Consider the following 13,141-nt stretch of genomic DNA (forward strand, 5'->3'; position numbering starts at 1 on the left):
TTCTAAAATCCCCAAGTGCTAGAGTCATGCCACTTGTCAGACTGTCCAGCTTTCTAATCCAAGCAGCCGCTCCACTACATAAAGGCAGAAGCTGATCGACCAAAGTCTGTGCATCAGTCAGTGATAATGGTACATATTTATATGTTCCTGTGCTAGTGGCCACTAATGGAAACATAGTGTCGACGTTAGTGTCAGACGTATACCTGTCAGGCGGGTGTCGGGGTCTGGTGCTTCGTCTCAAAATGTCCGTTTTGTCTGAAGTGTGCATGTCGCATTCTAAAGTCTGTTGTTTTAAGTCCAATTGTCTCTGTTCTTCTAATATGAGTTTTTCCATGGCACGCAATGTCTTGTTCAAATCAGTAATCCGTCTACCACCACGACGTTCATTCGCACTGTCCTCATCATCTGCTATAAGTCCCTCATCTTGGTCAAAGTCATCCGTTGTGACATGGCCCTCTAAATCAGCTTTTATCCCGATTTTTTGTTTATTTTTACGTGACATCGGGTTCTTAAATGATGTTGTTAGTGTTTGTTTATCGACAAGACGCAGATTATCCTGTTCTACATGCTTTCCCGTGTCATCAATAATGTCATAACAGTCGGTATTAATAAATTGACTCATGTGGCTTTCGCAATTGGAATGGGTCGTGTATGTGTGCTTTTGTATATGTGTCACTTTGAGCTGGCTGCTCACAAGCAAAATCCCGGCCTCTTGTGTCTGTCTGTACGCTCACTTTGCCGGAATCAACACTGAAAACAGGGAGGATATTATCAACTGGTGGGACATTATAAACTAGTGTGACGTGACCTATGTTATATGGGGGAGGCGGAGCTGTAGGAGCTGTAGGCTCCTCCCCCTTGTGGTTCATATACTCAATGTCCACTTCCGTGTTCACGGCAGTGAGTGATAGAGCGCTCAAAGGTGACGGACCTGGTGTTTTCAATAGCACGAGCTGCGGAATGAGACTGAGGAACGCCATTTTAAAATTTTGAAGCTCCGCAATGTCCGTTTTAGCTATTTTTAAACTTTTGTTTGCCTTAGGTCTTTGGAAAAGGCTAGCCTTACTAACCTCTGCTTCAGCCTGACATAATATTTCCTCCAACTCTCTTTTTAACTGATTAATACCGGTATTTAAACAAGTTTTCTCCCCCGTGTGTATTTTTAGCCCATGTTTCAAATCTCTGTAGCACACTTTTGTGCACAATATCCCGCTTTTCCAAATATATTTCTCCCTGTTTTAATCCCTCAGTTATTATTTCAATTTGTTGTACAAATGGTTTCCATTCCCAATTCCCCACGCCGTAAATGGCGTTTAATACATTATGTGAATCACTAGTAGTAGCCATAGTGTCTGTAAGAAGCTGATTAAAAAATTTGACCTTACCTGAAATGGTCTTCGTTCTAGTTCACCCTTTAATTGAAAATCAATTATCACCGCTAGGTTTCATTGCAATTCAGAGTGAATTAAAACAGTTTCCCAGCACCCACGCAAATCGCCCACGCAGCCGCCGCTGCTCTCAGCACAGTCCGCCTTAGTTTATATAAAATAAAAAGTCCAAAGTTTTACAGTCAAGTTTACAAACTCAGCCAATAAAAGCAGAACCTCCTCAACCCTGTGAAGAATTTCACAGGTGGATAGAAAACATAAGTTTGTCTTCAAACACAGTATTGAATATAAAAGCAAGTCAAGCCTAATTTACATTAATTATGAAACCGACCCACGGACCGAAAAAGCTTGTTAGGCAGAAGCAGATACCACGCCAATATACGAAATACAATTTATAGTAAATGGAAAAAGCAAGAAAAGCAGGACTAGTATCTCACAACACATAATTAAACCAACGACTATATTTTAAAAACGAAAACAAAGTTCCAGCCACACTCAACAGGCCACAGGCCACAGTGAAATCACAAGATATATTATAACAAGTGAAAGCAAAATTTTATGAACTAGAGAAATAGCAAGCAGGTTACAAAATATGTTATGATGAACGAAAAATTCAAACCGTGGCAGAAAATAAATTTTTAGACAAACTACCATAGTTAAAAAATACTAACTCATTACCTCACTCCAGACCACCTTCAGACCTCCGCACCACTCTGATTTAGAAATTCCAATATGCAGAATTTGAATAAAACAGGGTCTGCTCACCCACCTCAATATATTGCGGCCGCGAGTGGAAAGGAGTCCGAAGTCGGTCTTGTTCTCACACTTCTGCACGTCCGGGGTCACCAATTGAAGAATTAAATGTTCTTTTTGGACCGTTCCCAAAGTAATTAAAATTTAGAAGATCTCCAAAAGATCCAAAATACACCCCCTCTCCTGAGGGAGGCGTGCTCGTTCCGGAAGTTTCACAAAAACCAGTCGAGTGAAGTTCAAAGCAAACCAAAGTATTTATTTTAATACTGGTACCAGGAGAACTAATACATAAGAAACACAACCTAGTGCCCTTCCACGCAAAGTTCTGACCTCTCCCCCATCTGACTCCAGTTTTATACCCCAAATGACGAATACCCTGCTGGCAAGGCGTTTCTGGCTGATTAACATATATTAATATGCATAATTAGACATGTCAGTACTCAGGTTCCTCGCGTGCAGGTTTCCCATGCACCTATGACCCCAAAACACTCATCATGCCCTTCTGACTCTGTAGGTTTTATTACCCACACTCCTTTTCTGTCACCAAGATACAGAGGGGTCACTAATGGACTTAAGGTTCAACTGTCCTAACTAACACTTGGAATTTATACTACAAGCCTAAGTGCAGATCTGTTAAAGATCTAAGAAATTAGAAAGGTGTAAACACTGAGTCAGCATGTCAGTTAGTGTGCAGATTCTAAACTGTTTAAATGCAGGGTTAAATACTGGTTAATCATTCATATGAATACAAGGTTTCATACAATGAATATGTAATTATACTTTCTAATTTTAACTAATCATTTAAGGATATTTGTCCACTAATACAAAGTAATAAAATTATTTTTCACAACACATGGAGCTGCTGATTTCTCAATTTAATCCACTTGGTGGTTCCAGAGACCAGCTTGGAATCGACATTATACAAAATGTCATCTCTTTTCTGAGATCTGTGATTCAATAAAGATAGACATCAAATAGATTCCCCCATCATTTAGTAGCTCCACGTGTACATTTTCATGATCTGTGATTGTTATTCTTGTGAACTTTACATTTTTTTTTTTGGTGTTGCCCAGAATAAAACCCACAGAGGGGTCCAGTATAGTGCCCTGTTTATACGCACCAAATTGAGTACATGTTTCTGTAACATAAACATGCTTCTGTAATTGCACAAAAGGATAATGTGGCTGCAGATTTCCATTGCAGCAGAAAAGTATATTTTTTAATTTTGAATAACTAAAACAAATAGGGGCGGCACGGTGGCGCAGCAGGTAGTGTCGCAGTCACACAGCTCCAGGGACCCAACAGCGTCAGGCCGTGAATCTCATTTGTCAGTCCTCCTCTCCTCCGAGACCTATCTAATCGCTGAGTCCGGCAAATGACATCACTATTTCTGAAAGTCACATGATTGATAGTCAACATGGCGGAAAACGCAGTGTACGAATCTCTGGCTGTAGCAAGTGGAAATAGTTGTAAATAAACTTAATGTTTTTGCATTTTATACGATTCTGTAATATATTATGATGTACACAAAATTTAAGTCACATATATTCCTGGATGTATAGTATATGGTTGGTCAGTGAAATATTTTCCTAGCTAATAATGATGTTAGTCTCAGCATCTCCACTAAATTTGATTGGGATATAAACGATATGTTTATGTTCTAATATGAACGAGTCGGTGAATTAAAATAAAGGCTAATTGTTGTGATTTCTAACAATCTCGACACTTTCTCTACATTTTTAGGCATCCTTTTTAAGAATTTCGTTCTTATTGCATTTACTTAAAAAAAAAAAAAAGTTTGTATTTTTAATGACACCTTATAAAAGCACATTTTCAAAAGTAAAGTACACTGGAAACAAAGTATTTATTTATTTGTATTCCAAAATAATTGAATAATTATTAACAACAATGCAAAAAGTTAAAAATTAAGAAACAGCACACATTCAGCTTTTTTAAATTTACAAATTCTACAGTTAAAACAAATTTAAATAGGAAAACAATGTAATAAAAGCAAATATTCTGTTTATTATAAAAACAAACTACAGAATACAAAGAATATAAATAATGAAATAAAACAAATCTGTACAGAGAAAATAAATGGCACGCAATAACAGGTTTTTACTAATAAAACAAACTGTGCCATCACACACACACAAACAAAAAACAATACTATGTAACAGCAAAATGCAAACAGCAAAACAATATAATAAAAGCAAGCAGTTTTTTAAAATCCAACAAAAACTAGAGAATGAAAAAAGCAATCAATTTGACTCATTCAAAAGTACATGTGAAAAAACATTTTCAGCTTCATATCTGCTGAATCCTTCCAATTTTCTCAGCAGAAGGATGGTGATCTTAAAGTGAGATAAATTATTGATTAGACAGGACAATGCAATGTTAATAAACAACATTTTTTAAATATAATTTCTTACCTCTGGAGTCATGACTTCTAAAACGAACGAGGTACTCTTCAGACTTGCTCTGTTGCATTTTATCACCTCAAATGTCCTCTCTATGATGGCTTCAGTCTATGAGAAATTAAAAAATTTATTTATACACTATTGGACATAAATATGAACAGACAGTAAAATGATGCTTGTGACATTAATTTTTTTTTACTTATAATCAAGACTTGACCTGAGCACCATTTAATTTGTCTTTGAAAGAATGGTGAGCCATACACCAATTATAAAAGATCAGATTATTATATTAGGACATTGGTTCCCAATTCTGGAACAGAGAGCCTGCACATTTTAATTATTTCTTGCTGTAACTCACCTACCACTGGTCACCAGTCTTATCCAAAAAGGGCCAGTGTGGCTGCAGGTTTTAATGCTTATCAAGCGGGAGTTCAGCTGATTATATTTGTTTAATCACCTGGTTTCGGTCTTCAAAGTATTGAAAAGGTTTGTTTCTGCTTAGCTGTAATGAAAACCTGTAGCATCTGTTTGTGGATAAGACTGTTGACCTCTGAATAAAACAATTGGTTTGATCAGGTGTCAGTTGCATCAGAGCAGAACACTCTGAATTGCAGAGTAGGGAGTACTCCGGGACAAGGAATGGAAACCACTGGTTTCAAACTGTTCGACACATCTAGCCTATTTATTTTCACAGGTGACATGCTTTATGATCATAGTATAACCGTAAAACGAAACCTGACCTTTGTGTTTAACCCATCTGTGGACACACACACACACACACACTTTTGAGGGTTAGGTGCCTTGCTCTAGGACACTTCAGCCATGGATGGTCCTGCCCGTTGTGGGGATTGAACCAGCAACCTTCCAGCACCAAGGCCATGACTGCCTGTTTATTTATAAATAAACCATATCTTAAATGTGTTCACCTGTTCTTCATCAAAAACTGATATGCTTCCGTCTCTAATTTGCTTCATCTTTGGGTGAAATGTGGGGTTCTCATGAAGGAACATCCTGTTGGACCTCAATATTCCTTGTTGTAAATTCCTTTGTAGTGTCTACAAGCAGAAATAGAGGCTAATAACTGTTTTAAAAATGAAACAAGTAAAAAGTTGCTTTCTCCAATATAATATGAATATACCTAAAACAGTAAAGAAAAAGGGAGGAAAAAAGCTAGCCTAAAATAAAGTGTCCACAAATAGGTATATTCACAAATAAAAATGCTCTTTACAAGAATTTCTTCATCCGTTACATGGTTGATGACTGATCCTTCTCTTATGGCTGCGTATGTCCTGGAGGCACAAAAAAAGTACATTTTTTAAAATTCATTTATTTTATACAAATAATCTAAGAAAACATTTAACATAATAAATTAAACCTTTTATATAGATAGGGCTCTGGGCGGTGACAACCACAGCTAAATGGCACGTCTTCTTGCAATGTTTCCACTCCAGCACAGTCGGCATGCAGCTGAGCCCCACAATACTGACACTGGACCCAATTCACTGACTGCACTTCTGAATACATTGATCTAAAAAAAAAAAAAAACACCACAGGTTTTAGACCATATATTTCAATGTTAAATTGGTAAATTGTTTATGCAAAAGATAATTTTCTATTACTTTTTCCTATCCTTTGGTACACACAGGCATATATGTCCAGTGCAAGACAGTGGTAGTGGTGTTTAGATTTTCGTTCTTGCTCCGTCTCTACTGGTGGTAGAGGTTCCTAGTGAGAATATTTTTTTTCATTATGGTCAGTGTAATACTGCAGTGAAACAGTACATGTAGCAAAGCAAGAATTCATAGCAATGATTTTTTTTAAAGAAATAAGACTCTATAATTCTATATCTATATATAATTTATATTCCATGATATCAACCAATAAAGAAATATAACCAAACAGGAACTGAAATCAACAGAAGTATCAGTATACTGGATCATTACACTGAATTATTAAAATTGGATTGTTTAATATTGTATAATCTTTAATATCAATCTACTGTAACCAGTCTTGAAACGTAACCTGGCTGCACACAGGTTCTCCGACCCGGAAGACAGGTTGCAAGTGTCCTTTCAAAAGAGCTTTAGCATCATCTGTCCAGTGGGCAAATCTCTTTCCATAGCTTAAAAAAAAGATCATATATGTTTTCAATAATCAAGTAAATTGCTGGGGAAAATAAAAAGAAAAGAAGAATATATGATCTTACCCTTCTATCTCAAAGTTCTCCATTATCATCACACACCACCATTTACGTAGCATTGGCATGTCATGCTAAATAAAATAACTTAAATTATTATTATTTATAAGAAAAATATTATATATATTATAAAAATATAAATAAATAAAATCTACTCACAACAGTGAAGTCGAAAGAGCCATCCAGTACAACATAAAGTGCATACTTGAAAAAGGAGAAAGACAGATACACAATCATTTAATATACACATGACAGAAAAGCAATAAATAAATACATAAAAATAAGATAAAATAAACAGATAAGTTTCAAAATTGTCACCATTAACATGAAGATGCCACAATCATTTCCCCAGTGCTGAATTGGAAGGTCCTTTTAATAGAAAAACATTCTGTTAGAAACAACTTAATATTAACATAAAGGTGGGAAAGAGTTGTGTTTTATTCGTTTTTTTTTACCTGCAAATCCCACCCCGTTTTCTCCTCCCACTGTCCTGGGTTCAGCATCTGAGCCAGATTACTGTCATTTCAAAGAAAACAATAGTTTTAAGCAAAGAAATATCATCAACCCACCTCAGCTGACAATGAACCACACATAAAATTTAACATCAAACAGAACATGAAATTGCAACCCAAATATTCCATGCTGTTACACACTTGGTCTTGGAACGAGACCGGTAAATACTTGAACGGCATGCAATGTTTGCTGTAAGCTATAACCTCAACACTGTTTGGAACATCAGATCACCAAATCCACGAGTTTCAGTTCTTTTTGTGAACATGGGATCTAGAAAAAGAATTTCCCTCTTGGCTGGCTTCAAAACCTATGAGTGGATATGAAGTCTGCATTCTCAGTAAACATCTTACACACAAAAATGCTCACTACATCCCATGTCATAGATACAGTTAGCAAAGCAACATTTCCTATAACAGTCCAATACCAGACTGAAAACAAAGAAAAAGTACAATGCAAATGATTAAATTAATTTACCGATAAAATGTAGTGTCCTGATGTCCACAGTGGGATGACAACGGCCTCTTTCAACTGAGCATCATACTTAGAAATACAGATATTATTCACATAATAATCACACGATAACACTGAATATTGCGAAAATAGGTTTAGGTTTAGAGTGCAAACACTTGGGAGATGGTCAAGCGGATCAGCATTGCAAGGAGGTAACCACGTTGGCACAACATAGATATTTGCAATGAAAATATTCCTTCCCTATAAATTATTTTTATTAATACCTACATTAATACAATACAACCACAATCAGCAAAATTACAAAGAAAATTCCTAGCTGTGTGATTATTACCTGTGCTCTGGCAATTCCATCAATGATACTGAGGCAGGCATTTCCTACCTACAAACAAACAGCAAGAAACAGATAAATACCCTGTCCAGCCACTTGCACCGAAGTGTACTTAATGAAGTGTCGGTTCTGTGTAAATATATCAACACACATGCAGCCTAACCTGATTCAGATACATTACATGTATAGGTTTAATTATACAATATGTTTAATGGTTTAAAAATATTTAATCACCGTTGCTTCCATGTCTTGGGGCAAGCCCAAAGTCCAAAAGTCCTCCCGGACAAGGCAAATTTTTCCTTTTTTTACAATAAGCTCTTGTCTTGGCTTTTGTTCATCTAGGACACAAGAAAGCTGTAAAAACAACATCATATTAAACATATATTGCATATCACTATTTTTGTACTTAAACATATGATTTATTTTGGACTATAAATTTCCTTATACCAGTTTCTCCTGGTCAGAGTGAAAAGTCAACGACCAAAAAGCCCGAGAAGGTTTGATGTTCTGAAACTTTGTGCGGGCTTCACACTGCATCCCACAGGTTTCATATTCTGCATATGACAAGTGACAAAGAGTGACATGAGAAAAAAAAAACTAAAATATTTTGGACAATACATTTATTATTTAAAAGCAAAAAATGTTCTACCATCATCACACGAAGACACAAGTGTTTGGGGCTGCATGGGTTCTGGGGATCCTTGTTCCACTGACATCACACCTGACTGCTGTGTATGTGTAGATGCTTGGGAGGTTTGAACAGAAAGCACGTTAATTTGTGCACGCACGCACAGAGTATAAAAATAGGAACCAGGATGTATATAATTAACATAAACACACTTACCTAAAACTGCTTGCCCAAGCTCATTCAGAGTTATATTGTTAATACGCTGGTCCATTAGTCCTCTCTTCAGCTGTGTCTCCAAAAGGCGGAAGTTCACTGATGTATTGCGATGGTGAATAATATTTCTCATTAAAAATACATGTGTTGAGGGGGACATGTTGTTCAGAAAATAATTATTTTTTCGCATACTTCCAAACAATTGTTCTGCTATCTGACTGTTGAGTGAACCTTGGAGTTCTGGGACAAGATTGATTCTCCTTAAGATGTCCCTCTGATCCTTTGTGTTTGATTCATGAAGCTTATCGTAAAGCACATAATGACTGCTAGCCCCAGTGATGGGATGGCCACTACCATCTGAATTGGGAGACCTTTCAACAAGCCAAGAGAGGGACACTTCAAGTTTTCCTTTCTGTGCTGCAGAAATGTTTTCAGGTGTAGGCTCAGCCAACCGTCCTTCATGGGGTTTGAACGGTATGATGGCTGGAAATCTCAAGTTGACATGTGTGGCCAAACCACGAGCAAAATCATAGACTGACACATTTGGTATGTGTTTCCATGATAGGAGAAGATCAGTGAAGTCTCTAGGACTTTCTGCCCTTAAGTTGAATTTCAAACTATACACAACACCATGTGGACATGCAATGACACACCATCCACCTGTTAAAAAAAATGAATATAAGGAAGAGAAGAACAAAAATGATGGACAGGCAAAATAACTTTTCTGAAATTTGCTTACCAGAGGCACCCCAGATTTTCTGAAAGACCTTGTCATAGGTGTGCCTGTTCTTCATCTCCTGTTGCAATCTTACAATTAGGTCATCACGTGACCCTCTTGGGTCTATGTGGCATGCCTTGCATAGTTTGCGCACTGTGCCTACATAGAGAAATACACACACACACACACACACACATTCACTTCATAGCCCTACAATTGGACTGTAGTCTATCTGTCCATCTAAATATTTTGTTAGACCCAACAGTGCTGCTGTGTCTGATCCACTCAGTCCAACACACAGTAACACTCCACAATCACCATCCATGTCACTGCAGTGCTAAGGTCCACCAGGGGTTGGAACAGGTTGAATGAGGTTTACAAAATATGCAGATCAACAGATGGACTACAGTCTGTAATTGCATAACTACATAGTGGTCCTGTACATTCAGTGGAGCTGAGAAAATAACAAGTGTAGAAATAAAGTGCATTCATCACATTTCATTTTGCATTTACACTACTCATGTTTTAGTTATACCTTTTGTTTTTTAAGCTCATCCATAAGACGTTCCTCTGTTATCATGAACAGTTCTGCCTCTGGACTCTCTCGAACAGGCAAGACTTTTTCATACTCTGTGTTAAGCACACAGTCTCCTTTTCTGGTGTGTCTGCCAATCCATGGTGCCCAATATTCATAAGATGGATGAACAGCCCAGGGATTTTTTGCACGACCTAATAAATCAATAACAAAAATAATGACAAGAAGGTGTCACTGTGCATAGGTATTCAAACCAACTGTCAAAGCTTTTTGAAAGCATTTTATAAATGTAATGTATTATTAATAATATTATATAATTATTAAAATAACAATTCATAAACTTACTGGGGACAAATCCACGAGCAATCATTTCAAAATTGACTGAGTTCCAAAATTCTTCAATGTTGACCTCTCCTTTGAAGTTTTTAGGAGGCTCTTTTATGTCACTCACTGTCAAACAAAAAGCACTTTTAGGCTTGTTTTCCAGACAGGGATTAAATGCAGTCCTTGACTCTACAAGGTTCTGAATGTCCCCATTAAAAGATACCAGCCCTTAAAGCAACATATTACTATCAAGGAAGCCTAACCACTCTCACAATAGATCTAATATGGTAAAATATCCAAAACTGTTTATTTAAAAGTTGAAAAAAAAAACCCAAGCAGGGACAAGTTCGAGATGGGACCCTGGGATGAGGAGGGTTAGCAACTCTCTAGGACTCTGGGATGAGGTTATTTAGCAGCTAGGACTCTGGGATGAGGTGGACTAGCCACTAGGTCTCTGGGATGAGGTCATTTAGCAACTAGGTCTCTGGGATGAGGTGGGCTAGCCACTAGGTCTCTGGGATGAGGTGGGCTAACAACTTGGTCTCTGGGATGAGGTCATTTAGCAACTAGGTCTCTGGGATGAGGTGGGCTAGCCACTGGGTCTCTGGGATGAGGTCATTTAGCAACTAGGTCTCTGGGATGAGGTCATTTAGCAACTAGGTCTCTGGGATGAGGTCATTTAGCAACTAGGTCTCTGAGATGAGGTGGACTAGCCACTAGGTCTCTGGGATGAGGTCATTTAGCAACTAGGTCTCTGGGATGAGGTGGGCTAGCCACTAGGTCTCTGGGATGAGGTAATTTAGCAACTAGGTCTCTGGGATGAGGTGGACTAGCCACTAGGTCTCTGGGATGAGGTCATTTAGCAACTAGGTCTCTGGGATGAGGTGGGCTAACAACTTGGTCTCTGGGATGAGGTCATTTAGCAACTAGGTCTCTGGGATGAGGTCATTTAGCAACTAGGTCTCTGGGATGAGGTAATTTAGCAACTAGGTCTCTGGGATGAGGTGGACTAGCCACTAGGTCTCTGGGATGAGGTCATTTAGCAACTAGGTCTCTGGGATGAGGTGGGCTAACAACTTGGTCTCTGGGATGAGGTGGGCTAACAACTTGCTCTCTGGGATTAAGTATGGGCTGAGATGCTCTAAAAGGAAGAACTTACCCGCCATGCTGAAGACTCCTTTTTTGTGTAGATCCATAATAACAACAGCAGGGTAGTAGCCACAATTAATACAGGAGTATGTATAATCATGACTTGTGAGCGCCTCAAAATGGCAATATGCATGTAGAATGGTGTCTCTTGATGGAAATTTAACACCCCGAAGTCCCTCCAGTGAATTTATGGTTCTTGAGACTGCAGTATGGTTCTGTAGATGACATTTTTGTTTTTTTTTTAAAAAAAAAAAACGTATGACAACATTTAATACTCAACCACTTAAGTGTACCATTCAATGTGTTATTTTACCTGAAGGTTCTGCCTCAGAAAAATGCAGAGTTCCAAGGTAAGCACAACATGATCATCAAAATTATGGAGTCCTGCTTTCCACTCTTGATAACGGTACACCATCTGACACAGAGTGCATTGTTTGAAGTAAGTTGACACATCTAAGGAAGAAATAATAATAATAAGTGTTACTGAATAAAAATTTAAAATTACCTGAGGTATTAATCAAAGGCTTAAACTTACTGTCAATAATGCCACCTATACCCACAATCCGGGCTTTGTTTGTTATCATCACTGGATTATCCAAAGCAGGATGACTCGAACAGAAAGTGCAATTGGTCTCTGTTGGAAGAAGTTTTGTTGGGTAATTAAATGGTGCTCTGGGAGCTGTCACGTCTTCTGGGAGTCTGGAGGGAATTTTTTTCTGAGTACAAATATACTGTACTACACGTTCCAAGTGGTCTGTTACAGGGTAGATCGGCTGGGTAGTGGGCTGGTCTGTCACAGCAGCATGTGAATCTGTCTCAAATAAGTGTTTCTGAGTTTGGAATAAGTGCCATTTTGCTATACTTTTGTGCACACAAGACATTCTTGCCTTAGCACAAGGACAATGCCATGAGTTCTTCTTTGTCTTGTAGGTCACCATAATTCTGCCAAGACGACTGAAGTGCTTCTTCACTGGCTCATAAATAGATAGACATATTGCTTGGGATGAACCACTGAGTGTTACTTCTACAGACAGAGGTACATGGGCTGACATGGCTGCTTTCTGTCTTTTTATGCACAGAATCTTCTTTGATACACCAAATAGCTTATGATGCACCATTTCATCTAGAACACCCTCTTGAAGGAACTCTTCACTTATGGTGTGAGAACAATAGTCAAGTGAACGAATATGTTCACAGTGGCTGAAGGCACATCCACTCCGTAGTGCTAGAAGCTGGTACTGAAAACATTCTTCTAATTCACATCCAGTAAAGTGTTTTTGCCCCATGTCTTTCTCTGTACATGAACAGGTATAGAAAAATCATGCCTGCTTCTTTGAACAGCACACACACCATTGGTCGCATCCACACAAACGCTTTTCAAATGTGATGTGCTGGTTATATCTGGTTTTTCTTCTGAATGTTTTCTGGAAATGTGACCAGGCAAATTCTTCTCATGTACAATTGTAGTGCAGTGAGGACACTTTACTCTTTGGGGTGATGTCGT

At 38.0% G+C, this 13,141-nt stretch overlaps 2 protein-coding genes and 1 long non-coding RNA gene across 3 annotated transcripts; all 3 read right to left on the minus strand.

Moving 5' to 3' along the window:
* Positions 1-4,402: 4,402 nt before the first annotated feature.
* Positions 4,403-7,439, minus strand: LOC136694914 (uncharacterized). The gene is made up of 10 exons (XM_066668744.1): positions 7,214-7,439; positions 7,077-7,127; positions 6,918-6,962; positions 6,768-6,832; positions 6,561-6,683; positions 5,937-6,089; positions 5,790-5,850; positions 5,488-5,616; positions 4,574-4,669; positions 4,403-4,495 (listed from the first exon to the last, which is right to left on the minus strand). Exons 1-10 carry the CDS (start codon positions 7,259-7,261, stop codon positions 4,403-4,405), a joined length of 864 nt encoding a protein of 287 aa, XP_066524841.1. The 5' UTR covers positions 7,262-7,439.
* A 1,072-nt stretch (positions 7,440-8,511) lies between these two features.
* Positions 8,512-9,954, minus strand: LOC136694915 (HMG domain-containing protein 3-like). The gene is made up of 5 exons (XM_066668745.1): positions 9,948-9,954; positions 9,651-9,788; positions 8,915-9,571; positions 8,720-8,815; positions 8,512-8,624 (listed from the first exon to the last, which is right to left on the minus strand). The coding sequence occupies exons 1-5, from the start codon at positions 9,952-9,954 to the stop codon at positions 8,512-8,514; spliced, it is 1,011 nt and encodes a 336-aa protein (XP_066524842.1).
* A 1,714-nt stretch (positions 9,955-11,668) lies between these two features.
* Positions 11,669-12,851, minus strand: LOC136695661 (uncharacterized). Its single transcript, XR_010802327.1, has 3 exons — positions 12,173-12,851; positions 11,951-12,090; positions 11,669-11,852 (listed from the first exon to the last, which is right to left on the minus strand). It is a non-coding gene; the product is annotated as an uncharacterized lncRNA (long non-coding RNA).
* Between the last annotated feature and the right edge of the window lie 290 nt (positions 12,852-13,141).

The sequence above is a fragment of the Hoplias malabaricus genome, chromosome 4 (assembly GCF_029633855.1).
Source record: "Hoplias malabaricus isolate fHopMal1 chromosome 4, fHopMal1.hap1, whole genome shotgun sequence".
Classification (NCBI taxonomy): Eukaryota; Metazoa; Chordata; class Actinopteri; order Characiformes; family Erythrinidae; genus Hoplias; species Hoplias malabaricus.